Source organism: Anas platyrhynchos, chromosome 4, assembly GCF_047663525.1.
Source record: "Anas platyrhynchos isolate ZD024472 breed Pekin duck chromosome 4, IASCAAS_PekinDuck_T2T, whole genome shotgun sequence".
In the NCBI taxonomy this organism is placed as follows: Eukaryota; Metazoa; Chordata; class Aves; order Anseriformes; family Anatidae; genus Anas; species Anas platyrhynchos.
In genome coordinates this window covers 18,514,664-18,528,366 of record NC_092590.1, presented here as the reverse complement: position 1 = coordinate 18,528,366, position 13,703 = coordinate 18,514,664, and the positions used below count along the sequence as shown (strand labels likewise).

General features: G+C 44.5%; 1 protein-coding gene and 1 long non-coding RNA gene across 2 annotated transcripts in view; one reads left to right on the top strand and one right to left on the bottom strand.

Annotated features, from left to right (window-relative positions):
* Positions 1-36: 36 nt before the first annotated feature.
* On the bottom strand, positions 37-4,988 carry LOC140002536 (uncharacterized). The gene is made up of 3 exons (XR_011809343.1): positions 4,842-4,988; positions 2,301-2,425; positions 37-171 (listed from the first exon to the last, which is right to left on the bottom strand). It is a non-coding gene; the product is annotated as an uncharacterized lncRNA (long non-coding RNA).
* MOB1B (MOB kinase activator 1B) overlaps positions 3,913-13,703 on the top strand; it is a 38,795-nt gene continuing 29,004 nt past the window's right edge. Inside the window, exon 1 of the mRNA XM_027456060.3 lies at positions 3,913-4,043. Within this exon, the coding sequence (XP_027311861.1) occupies positions 4,030-4,043 (14 nt within the window). The 5' untranslated portion in view covers positions 3,913-4,029. The remainder of the gene's footprint in view (positions 4,044-13,703) is intronic.

The window sequence follows — 13,703 nt, the reverse complement described above, 5'->3', positions numbered from 1 at the left end:
CCAAGTTCAGTGAAACAGCCCACTGCTGTGTCCCGTAGCTTGTCAGTGTGTGCGAGTTACCTTTAGAGGGCACCATTTTGTTGGGCATCTGTCTGCAGTGACGTTTTCCAGGAATCTCTGGGCTTCAGCAAGCCCGAGGGAGCAAAATCTCTGCACTGCTGATAACAGGAACTGGAGGGAAAGAAGAAAATCATCCTAGGACGATAGAACTTGCATTTATTCACTCTTCGGTAGTGATGTTGAGTGAATCTTACTTACCAGAGGAAATCAGTTACACTAAGGAAAAATAAAGAGACTAAGAAGATGCCCCTTCCATGCTGTTTGTTGACCAAGCAGCCTTTTCCAGCCTTGTAAGATACTATTTCTTTTAATGTTCACCATTAAAAAGATTATTGTTAAAAATAACTTAAACTAGCTATTCTTTTGTTCAGTCAGCTCATACTAAAACAAATATTTAGTGTTGGGATACACTGTTTATCACTGTGATCTGTCATCAAGTAAAATTGACTTCATATTCTGTTGGAGTGTATTCTGAAATTGTTATTTTAAGTTATTCAAGCAGTTATTCAAGCCTTCCCTCGCTTTCTGTGGAAGATGAGCCCATTACAAAGTTGTACAAGTACAACCCTCTCAGCATTCAGCAGGAGATAACAAGCTTAGCCTGAGTGAGGCTGCTGACTGGAAAAGAGGAAGAGCGTATTTTGCATGGAGAAGTTAAAGTACTGGGAACCCTCTGCAGATGGTGTCCATGTCCCATATGCTGTTGAAATTTCTGGAGAAGGTTCTGCACAAATCACTGATTTCTGAGACAACTGTGTACAAAAGTTGCATCAGGAATTACATATGTGCGAGTACTGTAACAGCACGGAAGGCCCCAGAGTGCTGTATTTATTTCTCTTTCTGCAGTCCAGCAGTAACAAAGCTGATGGGATATACTGTTGCAGCTCCATGATTATGGCAGCTCTCAGGACTGCTGTGTGATACCTCATAGTTCCTGCAGTTTTTTGTTCTGTTGTGTTTTTTGTAAAGAATAGTACAGATCACAGGGTAAATCTGATATTTATACTTAAATGCTTCACTACATTTCCATAGTTAATCCTCTAGGCATTGCTCGTACACAAATTAAATCCTTTACTTTAATGCACAGACAACTATCTGATTGGAAAAAACTATCAGATGCTAGATGAGTTTAATCTAGAATATGGAGAGAATACTTACAGAGTTTAGTATTTAGAGACATTTTACGTTTCAAAATAAAATTGCTTCCCTATCTGTAGTCCATATATAGTAAGGATTCAGCTCTTAATTTTAGAACTTTTTTTTTTTTTTTTTCACCCTAAATGTTCTGTGTTTACTGAGCTGTGTTATAATCTTTGCTACAAACTTCAGTTCAGGACCAAAGAGCTTTTTCAGCTTGAGGGCCTTTTCAGGGTAATTCTTTAAGCTCTACATTATAATGGATAAACCAAAATGACAGACGTCAGGGCTTGGGTACATTCGCTGTGTCTTGAACCACTGAGCAGTTCGATCCTTACGTAAGACTGCAGCATGCTGCCAGTCCCTTGTATCGGCAGTGTCTGAAGTGAGCACTTCACGTGGCCCTTAGCCATCGTGAGCAGACCAATACTAATTTGAGACATCAACTGTACACGTTACGTAACTGTTTCTCCTTTCAGCCACACAGGCAAAGTGTTTCCTACTGATTGTGGCAGTAGCAGGCATTTAATTTTAACTTGCCACTAAAATGAAATGTTCTGTGGGTAGAAGGAAGCGTATGGGTGGATAAAGAGAATGCAGGTTATTCATGTCCCAACGTGAATGTGTCCGAAAGGTCAGCACTGTGTTTTTGAGTTGGATTTACATGTTCAACTTAGTCTGACAAAGTCTGCTAAAAAGTGCCCCGAGCCTCATATCATGCCTGCTTTTACTAATGTGGCCAAAAGGAAAATTGCAAACATTGGGAACTGGTTTTTAATTAAGCTTCTGCTGCTGCTCAGTAAAACACTTGGTTTTAAAAGTGTCCTAAAAACACTAGTGTAATTTTCATTCACTTAGAAATGTACTGACCTGGCATTTTGGACCTGGTCAGGAGGACAGAGCCAGAATGTGGAAAATGCAGGTTCAGCTTTTAAAAGCACAAGAGAATATGACAGCTCTCAATGTTACCACGTAAGGCACTCTACCTGAGAGAAAGCCATGGCATGCCAACAGAAACTTAATGTTGTATGGGATTATAGTGTGTTTGGATGTACTGAATTTACCCTGTAATGAATCCAAGAGCAGATTTTCCTCTGGCCTACCTGCAGCCGTAGTCTTTGTGGGGTAGCCTGCAGCCACACAATCCTCTTGGGGCAGGAGGGTCCTCACACACAGCCAGGCTGTCTGCCTTGTCACCTCTCCAAAATCCATCTGGGTTCTTACTGACCTAAAAAGAAGCAGGTTTTCATGTGAAATGACCCCCTGGGATTGTCATTTCTTCTGTCAAGAGGTGACACTTGGTTGTGGCTAAATCTGCAGTGGGATGTGTGGCCCTTGTAGGATTTGAATATAAGGTTTTACTTTAAAGCATTCTGGATGCTGCTTTGTTTCCTCTGGATCTTATAGAGCAATCGAAACAAGCCAAGACCAAAGAGCATCATTCCTGGTTTGGGAGTGGGAGTGTAGTCCCAGACCCCCAAAACACAGCCTGCAGCTGTCATCTGGTGTCAAATGAGCCGTGGGCAGTCTTTTGCAATGTGCTGTGCTCCCTTGGATTGCATTTGGTGGAACAATGCCAGAGAAGATGCAGTTGCATTTATTCTGAAAGCGTCTCATACTGGAATGATACTGTGACAGTGCTGTAGGTAAAATACCTGTGCATGGGAGGACGTCTGGGTTTTAACCCACACCTGTGCAGGGTGAGGCAGTTCAGGGCAGAGGCTGGGTGAAGGCGGTGTTGATGACCTGCCAAGAGTTTGAAGGCAGGACTGGATTGATTTTTTTTTTTTTTTTTTTTTACCTCAGGAGTTTGCAGCTGCCCATATCTTCAGTTTTGAGGTGTGTCATTCCTTAGCTGGCCCCAGTCAGCTTAGTTAAAGATTGTTTGAAAATCAAATAGTGATACCTCTGAAATATTGGAAGCCATTTTGATATGTTTGTTTAGTCACGACTTCTAGTGAAGAGGGCAGAAGTTATGATCTCCCCATTCCTTTTATGACCTTGGTGGCTACTTGTGGGTTTAGGTAGCTGCACCCTTTTGTGGCAAGGTGAGGATAATGAGGGTAATGTCACTTACTGACCTTTTAGGGCAATCTGGATAAGTAATTCTGCTGTAATGTGACACGACATGCTAATGTAAAGCAAACCGCTCTGTTCCTGCATCCCACAGGCTCGCTCCACAGGATGTTGGGGAAACAATTTGAAGTAGAAAAGGGGTTCGGGCAGGCCATAGTGCTTCAGCAGTTTTCACAGATCTTCCACAGCATTGGTAAGTAACTGTGGGGCTCTTATATACTGCCCAGAAGCTACCACCACACATGTATCTCCACAAAAACCAGGGGGCTGCCCTGCTGAGGGTTCACTGACAGAAATGTCAACATTTCCACTTCACACAGGTGTGACAGGCCACACAGATTTGCCAGGGAATGCTCGATTTCTGGCACAGGACAGGGTACACGAGGCAGGGCACAGAGCAGAAAGGATTTCTCCTGCCAAGGCTGTCACAACATTTATGCTGTCTGTCCGTGCCCGGTGCCATCTGGGTCCCCGGGGGCTGCAGGGGGGGGACAGAGCCCGGCGGGGGCCGTTGTGTGTGAGGGGAGAGGTGTGAGGGGCACTGGAGACGGGGTCGTTCCCTTGGGTTGGGGGACCCCCGAACAACCGAGAGGGGCCAGCAGCAGCCGTGAGGGGAGGCGGTGTCGCCATGTCCCCGCCCCGCGGCGCTCTCCCCGCAGCCGCCCGCCCTGCGCCGCCGCCGCCGCTGCCATTGGGAGCCGCGCCGAGCCCAGCCCAGCCCAGCCCAGCCGCCGGTCCCGCTCCGCCGCCATCGCCATGAGCTTCTTGTTGTGAGTAACCGCGGCCGGGGAGGGGGATTTGGGGGCGAGGCGAGGGGCCCCTCTCCGCGCCTCCCTTCGTCCCCTGCCGCCCGCTGCCTTTGTGCCCCCCTCACGGCGGCCGCGGGCCCCAAGGCAGCAGCAGGAAGGCGGAGGGCAGGCTTCGTGGGGAAAACACCAATCTTCCGCTCTTTAATTTTAACCTTCCCCTCGTTATTTGTACTCCGCAGAGCGGTTCAAAGTTAATTCCGGGCTCAGGCTGCCCGGCAGGGTGGATGGCGCTAATGGGGGTGGTGGTGGGGGGGTCGTTGGCCGCGGCCTTAAAAAGCTCCTCGAGGGGCGAGGGGCGCAGGAGCCGGCATCTCGCAGTTTCGCTTCGTAGACAACAACCGGCTGAACTTCGGTCCCTCCCCGTGGGGACAAAAGACGAGGTACTTGTGACAATTACCGCGAACCGGTTGAGTGACCTATTAATTAAAGAGGAGATGCGCTCTAGGGAAGGCAGGGAAAACGCAAGCGGCCGAAAAAGGAGCCCTGGCGGGGCGAAGCTCGCCCAAGGCCCTTGCCCCGCCGAGTGCCGTGCGAGCAGCGAGCGGGACTGCTGCCAAAACCTCTGACACTTGGTACAGGCTCATATTGATCACCACCAGCTGTAGCAGCAGCCTGCTTCCCGAGGAGACGCTTCACCAGCGACCGGGCTCTGCGTGAGGACGGGTAACACCACCGCCAGCTACCATCCTCTGAACCTCTGCCTGGCCTTTCTCTTGTAACCCTGCTGCACCACAGCAGCTTGCCTGTAATTGCACTCACGCTGCCGTGCCCCACGAGGGATTTGAAAGACTCCTCTCAGCTGCAGGGTTGGGGCTGCGAGTCAGAGGTGGGCACAAATTGACCGTCCGCGGCTCCAGGAGCGCTGCTCCTAATGAGAAGCCCAGCTGTCCCCCTCCGTCATCATTCTCAGCTGCTGCAATGGGGAAGGGGGACAGGGTTTCTCAGCCGACGGTGTCCTGGGAGTCTGGTTTGCAAATTAGGCAGCCTCACGCTCCGTGGCATTTGGCTAACTGGTAACGGAAAAGCATGAAACCCTCCACCCTCCGTCACAGGCAATAATGAGATTTTTGTTGCTTTTTCCAGACCCTTCTGAAACCTAGGAAAGCAAACCTTCCCCCCACTCCCCCCCGCCTCCATTGTTTCCAGTAGTCCCGCTGGTTGAAAAATAGAAATGGAAACTGAAGTTGTTGCATGGCAAAGCGAGAAATGCTGGCAAAGCTGTCACAGCTGTTGTTGGCAGAGCATGGTCAACGACACCTCATTTGCTCATCTGCAGTTTAGAAATGGATTTTTACAAAACAATTTCCTGAGATGCCCAGCAGGCCTCGGGAAGACCAGGAAGGCTGTGTGTGTTACTTGCAAGTACTGATTATTTTTTTTAGTGTCCAGAAAGTCAGCATCACCTTTTTTCCAACTTCATGTTATCTTGATAGAGCTATTTGGTGATAGCGGTCAGACATCTTTACACTTTTACTGATGTAGTAGTTCAAACTTTTATTTTGTGTTGCAAAACCCTCACATTTTCATAGTACTTCTAAAACATATTTTCAGAGCATTTTTTTCTCCCTTTTTCACCGCAAGTTTCCTTGGTCTGGAGGTAACAAAGTTGTGTTTTGTCTGTGTGGTCCTGTTCTCTTTTTGTGAACAGGCTCGCGATTTTGAACGCGCAGTAGAAGTGCAGCAGCTCAGGGCTGTCAGTGTTTAGAAACACTTTCTGAATGACGATGAACCTGTCACACAGGTTTATCATCAGCCACTTGGCTGCAGTTTGTCAGCTTGACACTCGAGTACGGTATCAAAAGCCACGTTCTGCTCGCAGACTTTGTTTGCTGTCAAATAGCAGGGTGATTGTGCTTGGATAACACAGGGTGCTTGGGGCCCCCCTCGCAAGCCGGTTGCACGGTCCTTGTCCACTGACGAATCCGTTGCTATTCTTCTCTGTTGCTAGGGCCAGTGACATATAAAGCTACATGGGGAGAAAAATCAAGGGAAACCATTGTCTTCTCTCGCTATGGATAACATTATAAAAAGGGTGTCTTTTGAGACAAGTCACTGAATTAATACAACTTGGTTTGGACAGCAATTGTTATTCTCAGTGTCACCATCTTCTCTTTCCGATCAGTTTCTTCCTTTCTGAAAACACTTCTTATGGACTTCTGCAATGGTTAATAGGTGATCCATTAAAAAATAAATAAAATAATTTTGAAATGGGAATTGAACTAGAAAATATCTTTAGTTCCAAAAAAATCAACTTGACAAGTTCTCTCTAAAAGAACTTACAGCTTAGTTGCAGGTACTGTAGCTTACATCTCCACGAAAAAAAAAAGATAGTTCTGGTAGGCGTGCCATATGGTAACACGCTGGTGTTATCCTACGCTGGCAAAACTTATGTAAAAAAGCAGCTAGATAAAAGTAATTTATTTTTAAAAGGAAAGTTTTTTTATTATTGGTGTTATGAAACCCTATTTTTTTATTGATTTTTTAATAAAAGCTGTCTGCATAGTCTGTAAATCCCTCTCAGAAAATTCCGATGTATGGTGTTCCAGGAGTTTCTTAATACTGGATTTGTCTAAGCACTCATAAGTGGTGAGACCTTGGCAGAGTAAGAGCTGATGGAAACGCCACGTAATGGTGGGGATGAGTAGCCCTTGTTTGAGGGGGGAATTGGTTTATGAATCAAACTGAACTTGTAAACCAAAGAGGGGAAAGATGTGCTCTTTGCTACCTAACACGGTATGGTAGAGCCTTTAGCAGTTTGTTCTGTGTGGGGGTTGTTGTGGTGTGCTTTTTGGTTGTTTTTTTTTTTTTTTTTTTTTTTTTTTTTTGAAGTCAGACTTTCTGTGTGTCTGAATATGTGGGGAAGGTGCAGTGGGACATTCCTCTTTCCCTTACGTCTCTTGTGGAACAGCATCAAAATCAGAGCTGGTGGTTTTGTTTCCGGATTTAAGAGCGTTATGGCCCTCCCGATTTCCCTGCCTGCTCCTGCTCTTGAACATCATGGCTATTTCTTTCTCCTTTAGCTTTCCTCGATGCTCAGTTGCTGCTACTTAACCTGTTGGAAAAGCTGTTTAAAGTGGGCAGAGTTCCTCAGCTTACTCTGGTCCAACAGAGCAGCTGAGTGCTTCGTGAGTGCTCCTTCTGTAATTAAAAGCTGGAGATGTGTTTCTCTCCTCTCGAGCAAGGACTCCCACAGCAGACTGTTAGGCACTCTGAACGGGGAATTCACTCACTGAAAATCAATGTGTAGGCATTCACAGACTGTTAGAAACGGCACGCATGCCTGTCCAACATCAGATGATTTTGTTCTCCTTATTTTAAAATACAGGTTTTACAGGAGAGAGCGTGACCTGTTCTTTGCTTTGACTAGTGTAATACTGCTGTGCCGGCTGGGTTCCTAGAGAAGAGATCAGGGTAAAGGCTTTGGACACATGAATATGTTGCCTTACCACAAAATTGATGCATTCAATTCTTTTATTTTTTTTTTTTGAAGATTACTGGGAATTAAAGGTTTCAGCTTGCCTATGAGTAAATCAGAGAGGGGATTGCAAAACGTATTGCCAAGTTTTTAAAGATTTATTTATTTTTGTTAGGCCTTAATAACTGTAATTTTGAGTTTTGAGGAACCCAGAAGGATTCTTTAGAGGTAGAGTTCATATGGATTCAGCTGTGACCCTGAACTACACAGGAAGTAGTTTTTCTACTTTTCTTTTTTTCCCCTCTTTTTTTTAGCTGCTTATATTTTTCACTGAATGGTCGGCTGTCAAAATACACACTCTCATCTGAAGCTGGTGTGTCATGTTGTTCAAGCACATCGTTCCAATTGCAGTGTTAACTCTGTGTTTAATTCCTGTTTTGAAAGGCTTGCTGTCAAGAGATTTGCCCCTTGGCTGGCAGCTCATCGCTTTTAAGGAAGGGAGAACCAAAGAACAGCAAGCTTCCAGAAACCATGGTGATGAATACAGCATTACAGCTCACACGGAAGTGTCCGTGTTCCCCTTGCACTACCTGTAGTACAAGTCATTTTCCAATTCTCAGACTGCTGAAAAACACTACTTAAAGTGCGCTCCCCTCCTCGCTTGTCTTTGCCAAAGACCATAAAACAGTTTATTAGCGTGCAGTGTGCTGATGCACTTGTCATCTTTCTTACGAGCTGGTTGAGGAAGCTAAACAGCAGAAAACTACGAATTCCTTTTTGGCAGGATTAGTTTTCTGCTAATTTAGCTACTGGGGGTGATGGTGTAGCGAGACTAGGGGATGGTGCTGGAGTAGTGGAAGCAGCAGGAGTGTGTGGACATGGCAAAAGCCAGGGAGGAGGATTCTTTTCTTTTTAAAAGCAGCTGACCAAATTTGCATACCATGAAACGCAAACGAAGAATTGGAGCCAGCAGTGCTGGAGTGCTGCTGCCTTATCGGTAAGGGCGGCAGTAGGGGACTGCAGAGCTCGGTTTACGCAGGCACTGGCTTCGTGTCGGAAAGAATGAGTCTGCCTCTGAGTAACAGAGCTGGGCAGACCCCACTCAGCCTGCAAGGTGCTTGGAATTGGGCTTGAAAAGAAGTCTTTCCACTAATAGGCTGTTTTGGGGTGCACCTCGTTGGTGAAGTGAAGGATTGACACTTGCAGATGTTCTCGGGTGCTTCTCTCTCCACATGGAAGCTTCAGTTTAAAGTGAAGAAACAAACACGCCAAGAGTGGCTTTGTTCTGTGTGAAAGTTGTGTGTACTGCATGGCAGTGGATGTCCGGTCTTAATTGCTTCCTAATTGTTTGTTTTTATGCCACAATTGCTTTCCCTTGTTTGTTCTTCTCTCTTTGTGTTTGCAATGTAAGTGGAGCTATGCAATTAGCTGTTTACATTTGTCAGATGAGAAGGGTGGTGGAACAAGGATCGCTTTTAGGGGAGGATTTGAGCAGGTGTGACGTAGCTTGGCTTTTAATCTGAATTTAGGATCTCATCATGGCAACGGGGAACTGTGGTAAGGACAGCCCAGGGGTCCCACTTAAAACTTAGGGTGTATGTGTCCTGCAAGATACGTCTTTTTTGATTGAAAAAGGATGAAATACAGAAGCATTTGGTTTGAGAGTCACAAGTGTGATAACATCATGCCCAAGGCTGGCAGAGTGAAGCTGCTTGTTTGGCTTAGAGAAGTAAATTGCTGCATTTAATTATGCCACCTTAAGTCTTATGTAGCGAGCAGTAACAGAGATTCTGCTGCCAAAGCTATCAATAAGCCTTTGACCCACAAATCAACTTAAACCACAGAATATGCTTTGAAGTGCTTCTAGCATTTGTAAACTAAGGCATTTCGTATTAAAATCAAGGCACAGTGAACTTGCTGTTTGGTTTTTGTCTTTTTCAAATGTGCAGAGAGGGATGTTGTGGGCTGTCTGTATTGAAATGCTGTAGAATCTGGTTTTGGCCATAGCCAAATAAAATTTAATTACTTTTCACAGATTTTTTTTTTATTCCTCTAGTCTTTAAATGTAATGAGGTGGGATTGTAAGGGTCCAGTGCTTTGTCATATCTGTGTGTGTTGCTTTTTTAACCGTGGCATTTCCTTCCCTTCCACTTCCATGGCACTTCTGTGGCACTGGTGCAGTGCTGGCTGTCATTCTTGTAACTTCACCGGCTGCACACATGCCAGAATCACCAAAGAGAAGTTGCAGAGGACGTATTTGCAGCCATGCGAGCTGCTGTGCTTTGGGAAGGTTGACACAGGTGAATGATGACGAAAGTGGGAGGAAAAACTGGAAAAGTCCTTTTTAGAAGTGTCTCCGTGGGCCAACTATGGACAAGAAATTTGCTGTTCTTGGAGCATGCGGGGGGAACTCTTTCAGAGGAAGAGATCTGTTTTGTTTTCTTCTTCTGGGATTAAGCACACCGAATGTTAAAATTGAGCAGGGCGCTACAGAATTCCCTACAGAGCTGTCGTGCATTGTGACTAGTTTATCTGAATCCATGTGTGCGCAGCCTTGTTGGATCAGTTTGAAGCAGGTGGTAAAGAAATAACCACGAAGTTACGCAGCTTTGTGCACTGTAGCAAAATGCTTTGTGCGTCTCAGAAGTGTTCTTTCATATTCAGGTCTTGGCTTCTCATTTCTAATAAATAGGCTGAGTCAGCAGACACCACATTCATGCGTACAAGATGGTAATTTTGTGTTAATAAATAGGCAGCTCCCCACAGTGAATTCACGAAGGTGAAAGCAGTTTATCCTTGCAAATATATTTTTGAAACATTGAAAAGCGGTGAATTGCTGATGACTTGGAAGTGAATTCATTCAGTCTTCACTGGATTTTTTTTAATTTTTTCTTCGGATAAGGTGCACCTTTTTGGTCCTCTTAGGCCCTTCAAATCACTGACTTCTGTTGCACGGCTGTAACTTGCAGATTTAAGGGGACTTTCTCCCTCCCTCCTCCAGCTCACAGCTGTTCCTCGGCAGGAATCCATTCCTTTTGTTATTCTTACATACCTCCTGTGATCCTTGCCATATTTCAGTTTAATTTTATTTGAAGCTTGCTCCCTTCCCACCTTCTTGTTTTGCTTGCCTATCATTGCATATTATCTTTTCATTTGGTAGCTTACCTTCAGAGTTAATTACTTGTGTCCTAGGGATATGAGCACTGCTGACGTACAAAATCTTTTTCCTTTCTTCAGTGAAGAAGAACGTGTTGCAGACTAGAACTGGGAACGCCTGAATTTGCTGTCTGCATCGCAAGTCGAATTCCTTTCTTCATGGCAGAGAGAATAAATGATTTTAATTAAGCTTTGGTAAATTCCTCTTTTGCTAAAAAGTGAGACACCTGACTTCTGATAGAAAAACAGTTTGCATCCAGATAATGATCAAGTGGGCTTCCCATTTTGACCTTAATGAAGTGACCCACTATGTGGTAGCTGATATTTTTATTGCATTTTTACCAACTCCAGTGGTACAGTCCTGGTTTCACTTGAATGGAGCAATTGTTTAGGGACTTGCTGAGTGCTCTAGATCCAGGGATCAAAATGGCATTACAGTGTCTCTTACCCGTCATACAACAGAACTTTTTTTTCCTAATGCTGAAGTGTAATGTACAATCTAACTTTCACCAAAAAAAAAAAATCTTGAAGTTACTTTTGTATAAAAGTTGGTTTCTTTCTCTTTCTCTCTTTTTTCCTTTAAATTCAAGTGCTGTTACTAATTGTTGTGGTTGACAGCTCTTAAAATTTCTTGTTGCAGTGTGAGGGGACAAGAGGAAACTCTGTATACAGGTTCACAGGAGAACGCTTAAACTGCCTGTGGACTCAACTGTCAGGTGCACAACCTGAACTAATGCCAAGAGACGTGTTCTCCTGTGGAGGTAGGAGCAACTGTTCCACCTCAGACGTTGTGGACAGGTGGATTTTCTTGTTATGGTACTTTGCAAGGCACAGGCAGCTTCTGCTGAAGGTGGTTGCACACACCACATACAAGATTGTATTAAGTACGGGGGATGTGTAAGAAATACTTGGTGATGAGATAATGCAGTGTATTTTTGGAAAGCTGGTAGATTATTCATTACTGCCTCCTGTCCGTTTCTTCCTGTTGTTCTCTCTTATTTCTTGTCTCTCTTGTTCTGGTACTTCCTGAATACAGACCCCATTTTACCTATTAATCAAGGTGGAAATGTAGCCTTAAGTATATGCTCTGAGGTTTCTGCTAGGAAATTGACAGCTATTTTTTATTCACTGTAGTTGTATCATCAGCCTATTCAGCTTGGGGGTTAAAATAAACCCCAGCCTTTTGAGAAGTGCTGAAGTGATTCTTCTTCCATTAAAATTCAGTTAAGTTTCTCCTTTTTTCTTGCTGCCTTTTTCCTAAACATGTTACCAGATTATTCTTTTTACGGGGTTTAAAAGGACTGGAGACTTTCCTTTTAAACTAAACAGTTGTTAGTCATTTTTTTTCTTGGATGCCCTGCTGTGCTTTCGTAGGTTGTATGACTAGATTTGCTTTAGTCATTCATAAAGCATTGGTTTTCAAAAGCACTGATCAGCATTTTGGGAAACCATCCATGTTCTGAGGCGTGCTCTTCAAGCACTATATTTGGTGTATAAGTCAGGATCTAATTTGATATTAGAGCCAACTTTTATTGCTGTAATTCATCATCCCCAACAGCGTGTAGATTGCCTTCTGAAAAGCTGTGCTTGCTACCTTCTTAGATGTATTTAAAGGGTGTGATTGTTGGCAGCAGATGCAGTTTAGGATGGGATGCAGAGGGCATTGGTAACATAAACACATGCAGAGAATTGAGCTGAATATAAGGAAATCTCTGTAGCAGAATAGTTTGCTGTGCAAAGAAGCTTATTCCTTTGCTATGGGGCACTTTGGTCCTTGTTCTGTGAAATTGCCAGAGTGCTGCAGTAAAGAAATCACAGATGGGGAAATGCTGTTAATCACAAGCTTCATTAATTGCCTCCTCAACCTCCTTTCCTTGTCTCCTGCTCCACAGTCTGGATGCTGCTGCTGGACAGTGAGGCTGCCTGAAGCAAGCTGGAGCTCTCCAGACCACTTCATGATGTTTTCAGTCACATGTTGAAAGATCTTGAACTCCTTCACACCTACTTAAATGGTTTAGTAAACCGTCTTTCTTTATTAGTGTTGCAGTGTTCCAGTAGCTTTTCCTTAAACACCATCAGTTGAGTTACAAAACGAAATAACTTACTCATAGATTTATCATTCCTTAGGAATTTCCTCGGTTGTGTCTTCTGTAACGGTACCTTGTAGTTTACATTTCTGATCATTCATGGGCGCTCACATTCTGTGGTTGATCTGTTTCTCTCTGCTGTTGGTATTCACTTTGACTGCCAGGGCAGGACTTCAGCATTGCTGCTTCCCTCAAGACAAAAAAAATAATAAAAAAAATTTGTTCTGTTCCCTCGTGCTCCGCATGACGTTCAAGTTCCTCATTCTGCTTTTTATGTTTCCACGCGTCTGCGTAACATGTGCAGGATCGTTCTCACTCCCACAGCTGTTACCAAGCATCTTCCCTCTGTCTAATTGATTTTCTTTGGAGCATAACATTTTCTTGGAAACAGCTGAGTGACGGGTTCTAAGAGCTTCTCTAAAACCAGCAAACGTTCTGCCTGCCTTTGCTCTCTGGTCTTTGCCTTCACCATGCCCACCATACAGAGAGAAGTGCTCTGAGATGGTTCAGGTGGCAGACTTCTCCGGGTGGAGTCCTCCTGCAGGTGTCAGTGCTCTGGAGCAGGGTGGCGTTAGGATTTGTTAACACAATGTATTATAAGATGTATTATAATCTGTCGCAGGCACCTGGCTCTCGATTCTGAATTTGCTTGCCACTGGGCAGGACTGCACCCTCTGTGGCTTTATTTCCCATGCAGCAGTCCTTGCTGCAGGCTATGTACATACGGCATCCTTTTAGCAGCCTTTCAGCCTCTTGCAGTAATCTGCCATTTACAGCTTTACTGAGTCCTCTTTCTTCAAAGGAAAACGCGCCCTGTACATTCATGTACAGTAGAAATAAGTGTTCGGATGGCTTTTTAGTGCTGGGTTTTATGTATGGGAAAGGGTTGGGTTTACAAAAGAAGTGTAGCTCTTCTGTCTGCTGAATGATTTATTAGGCACGTTCATTCAGAAAGCTGAGGGT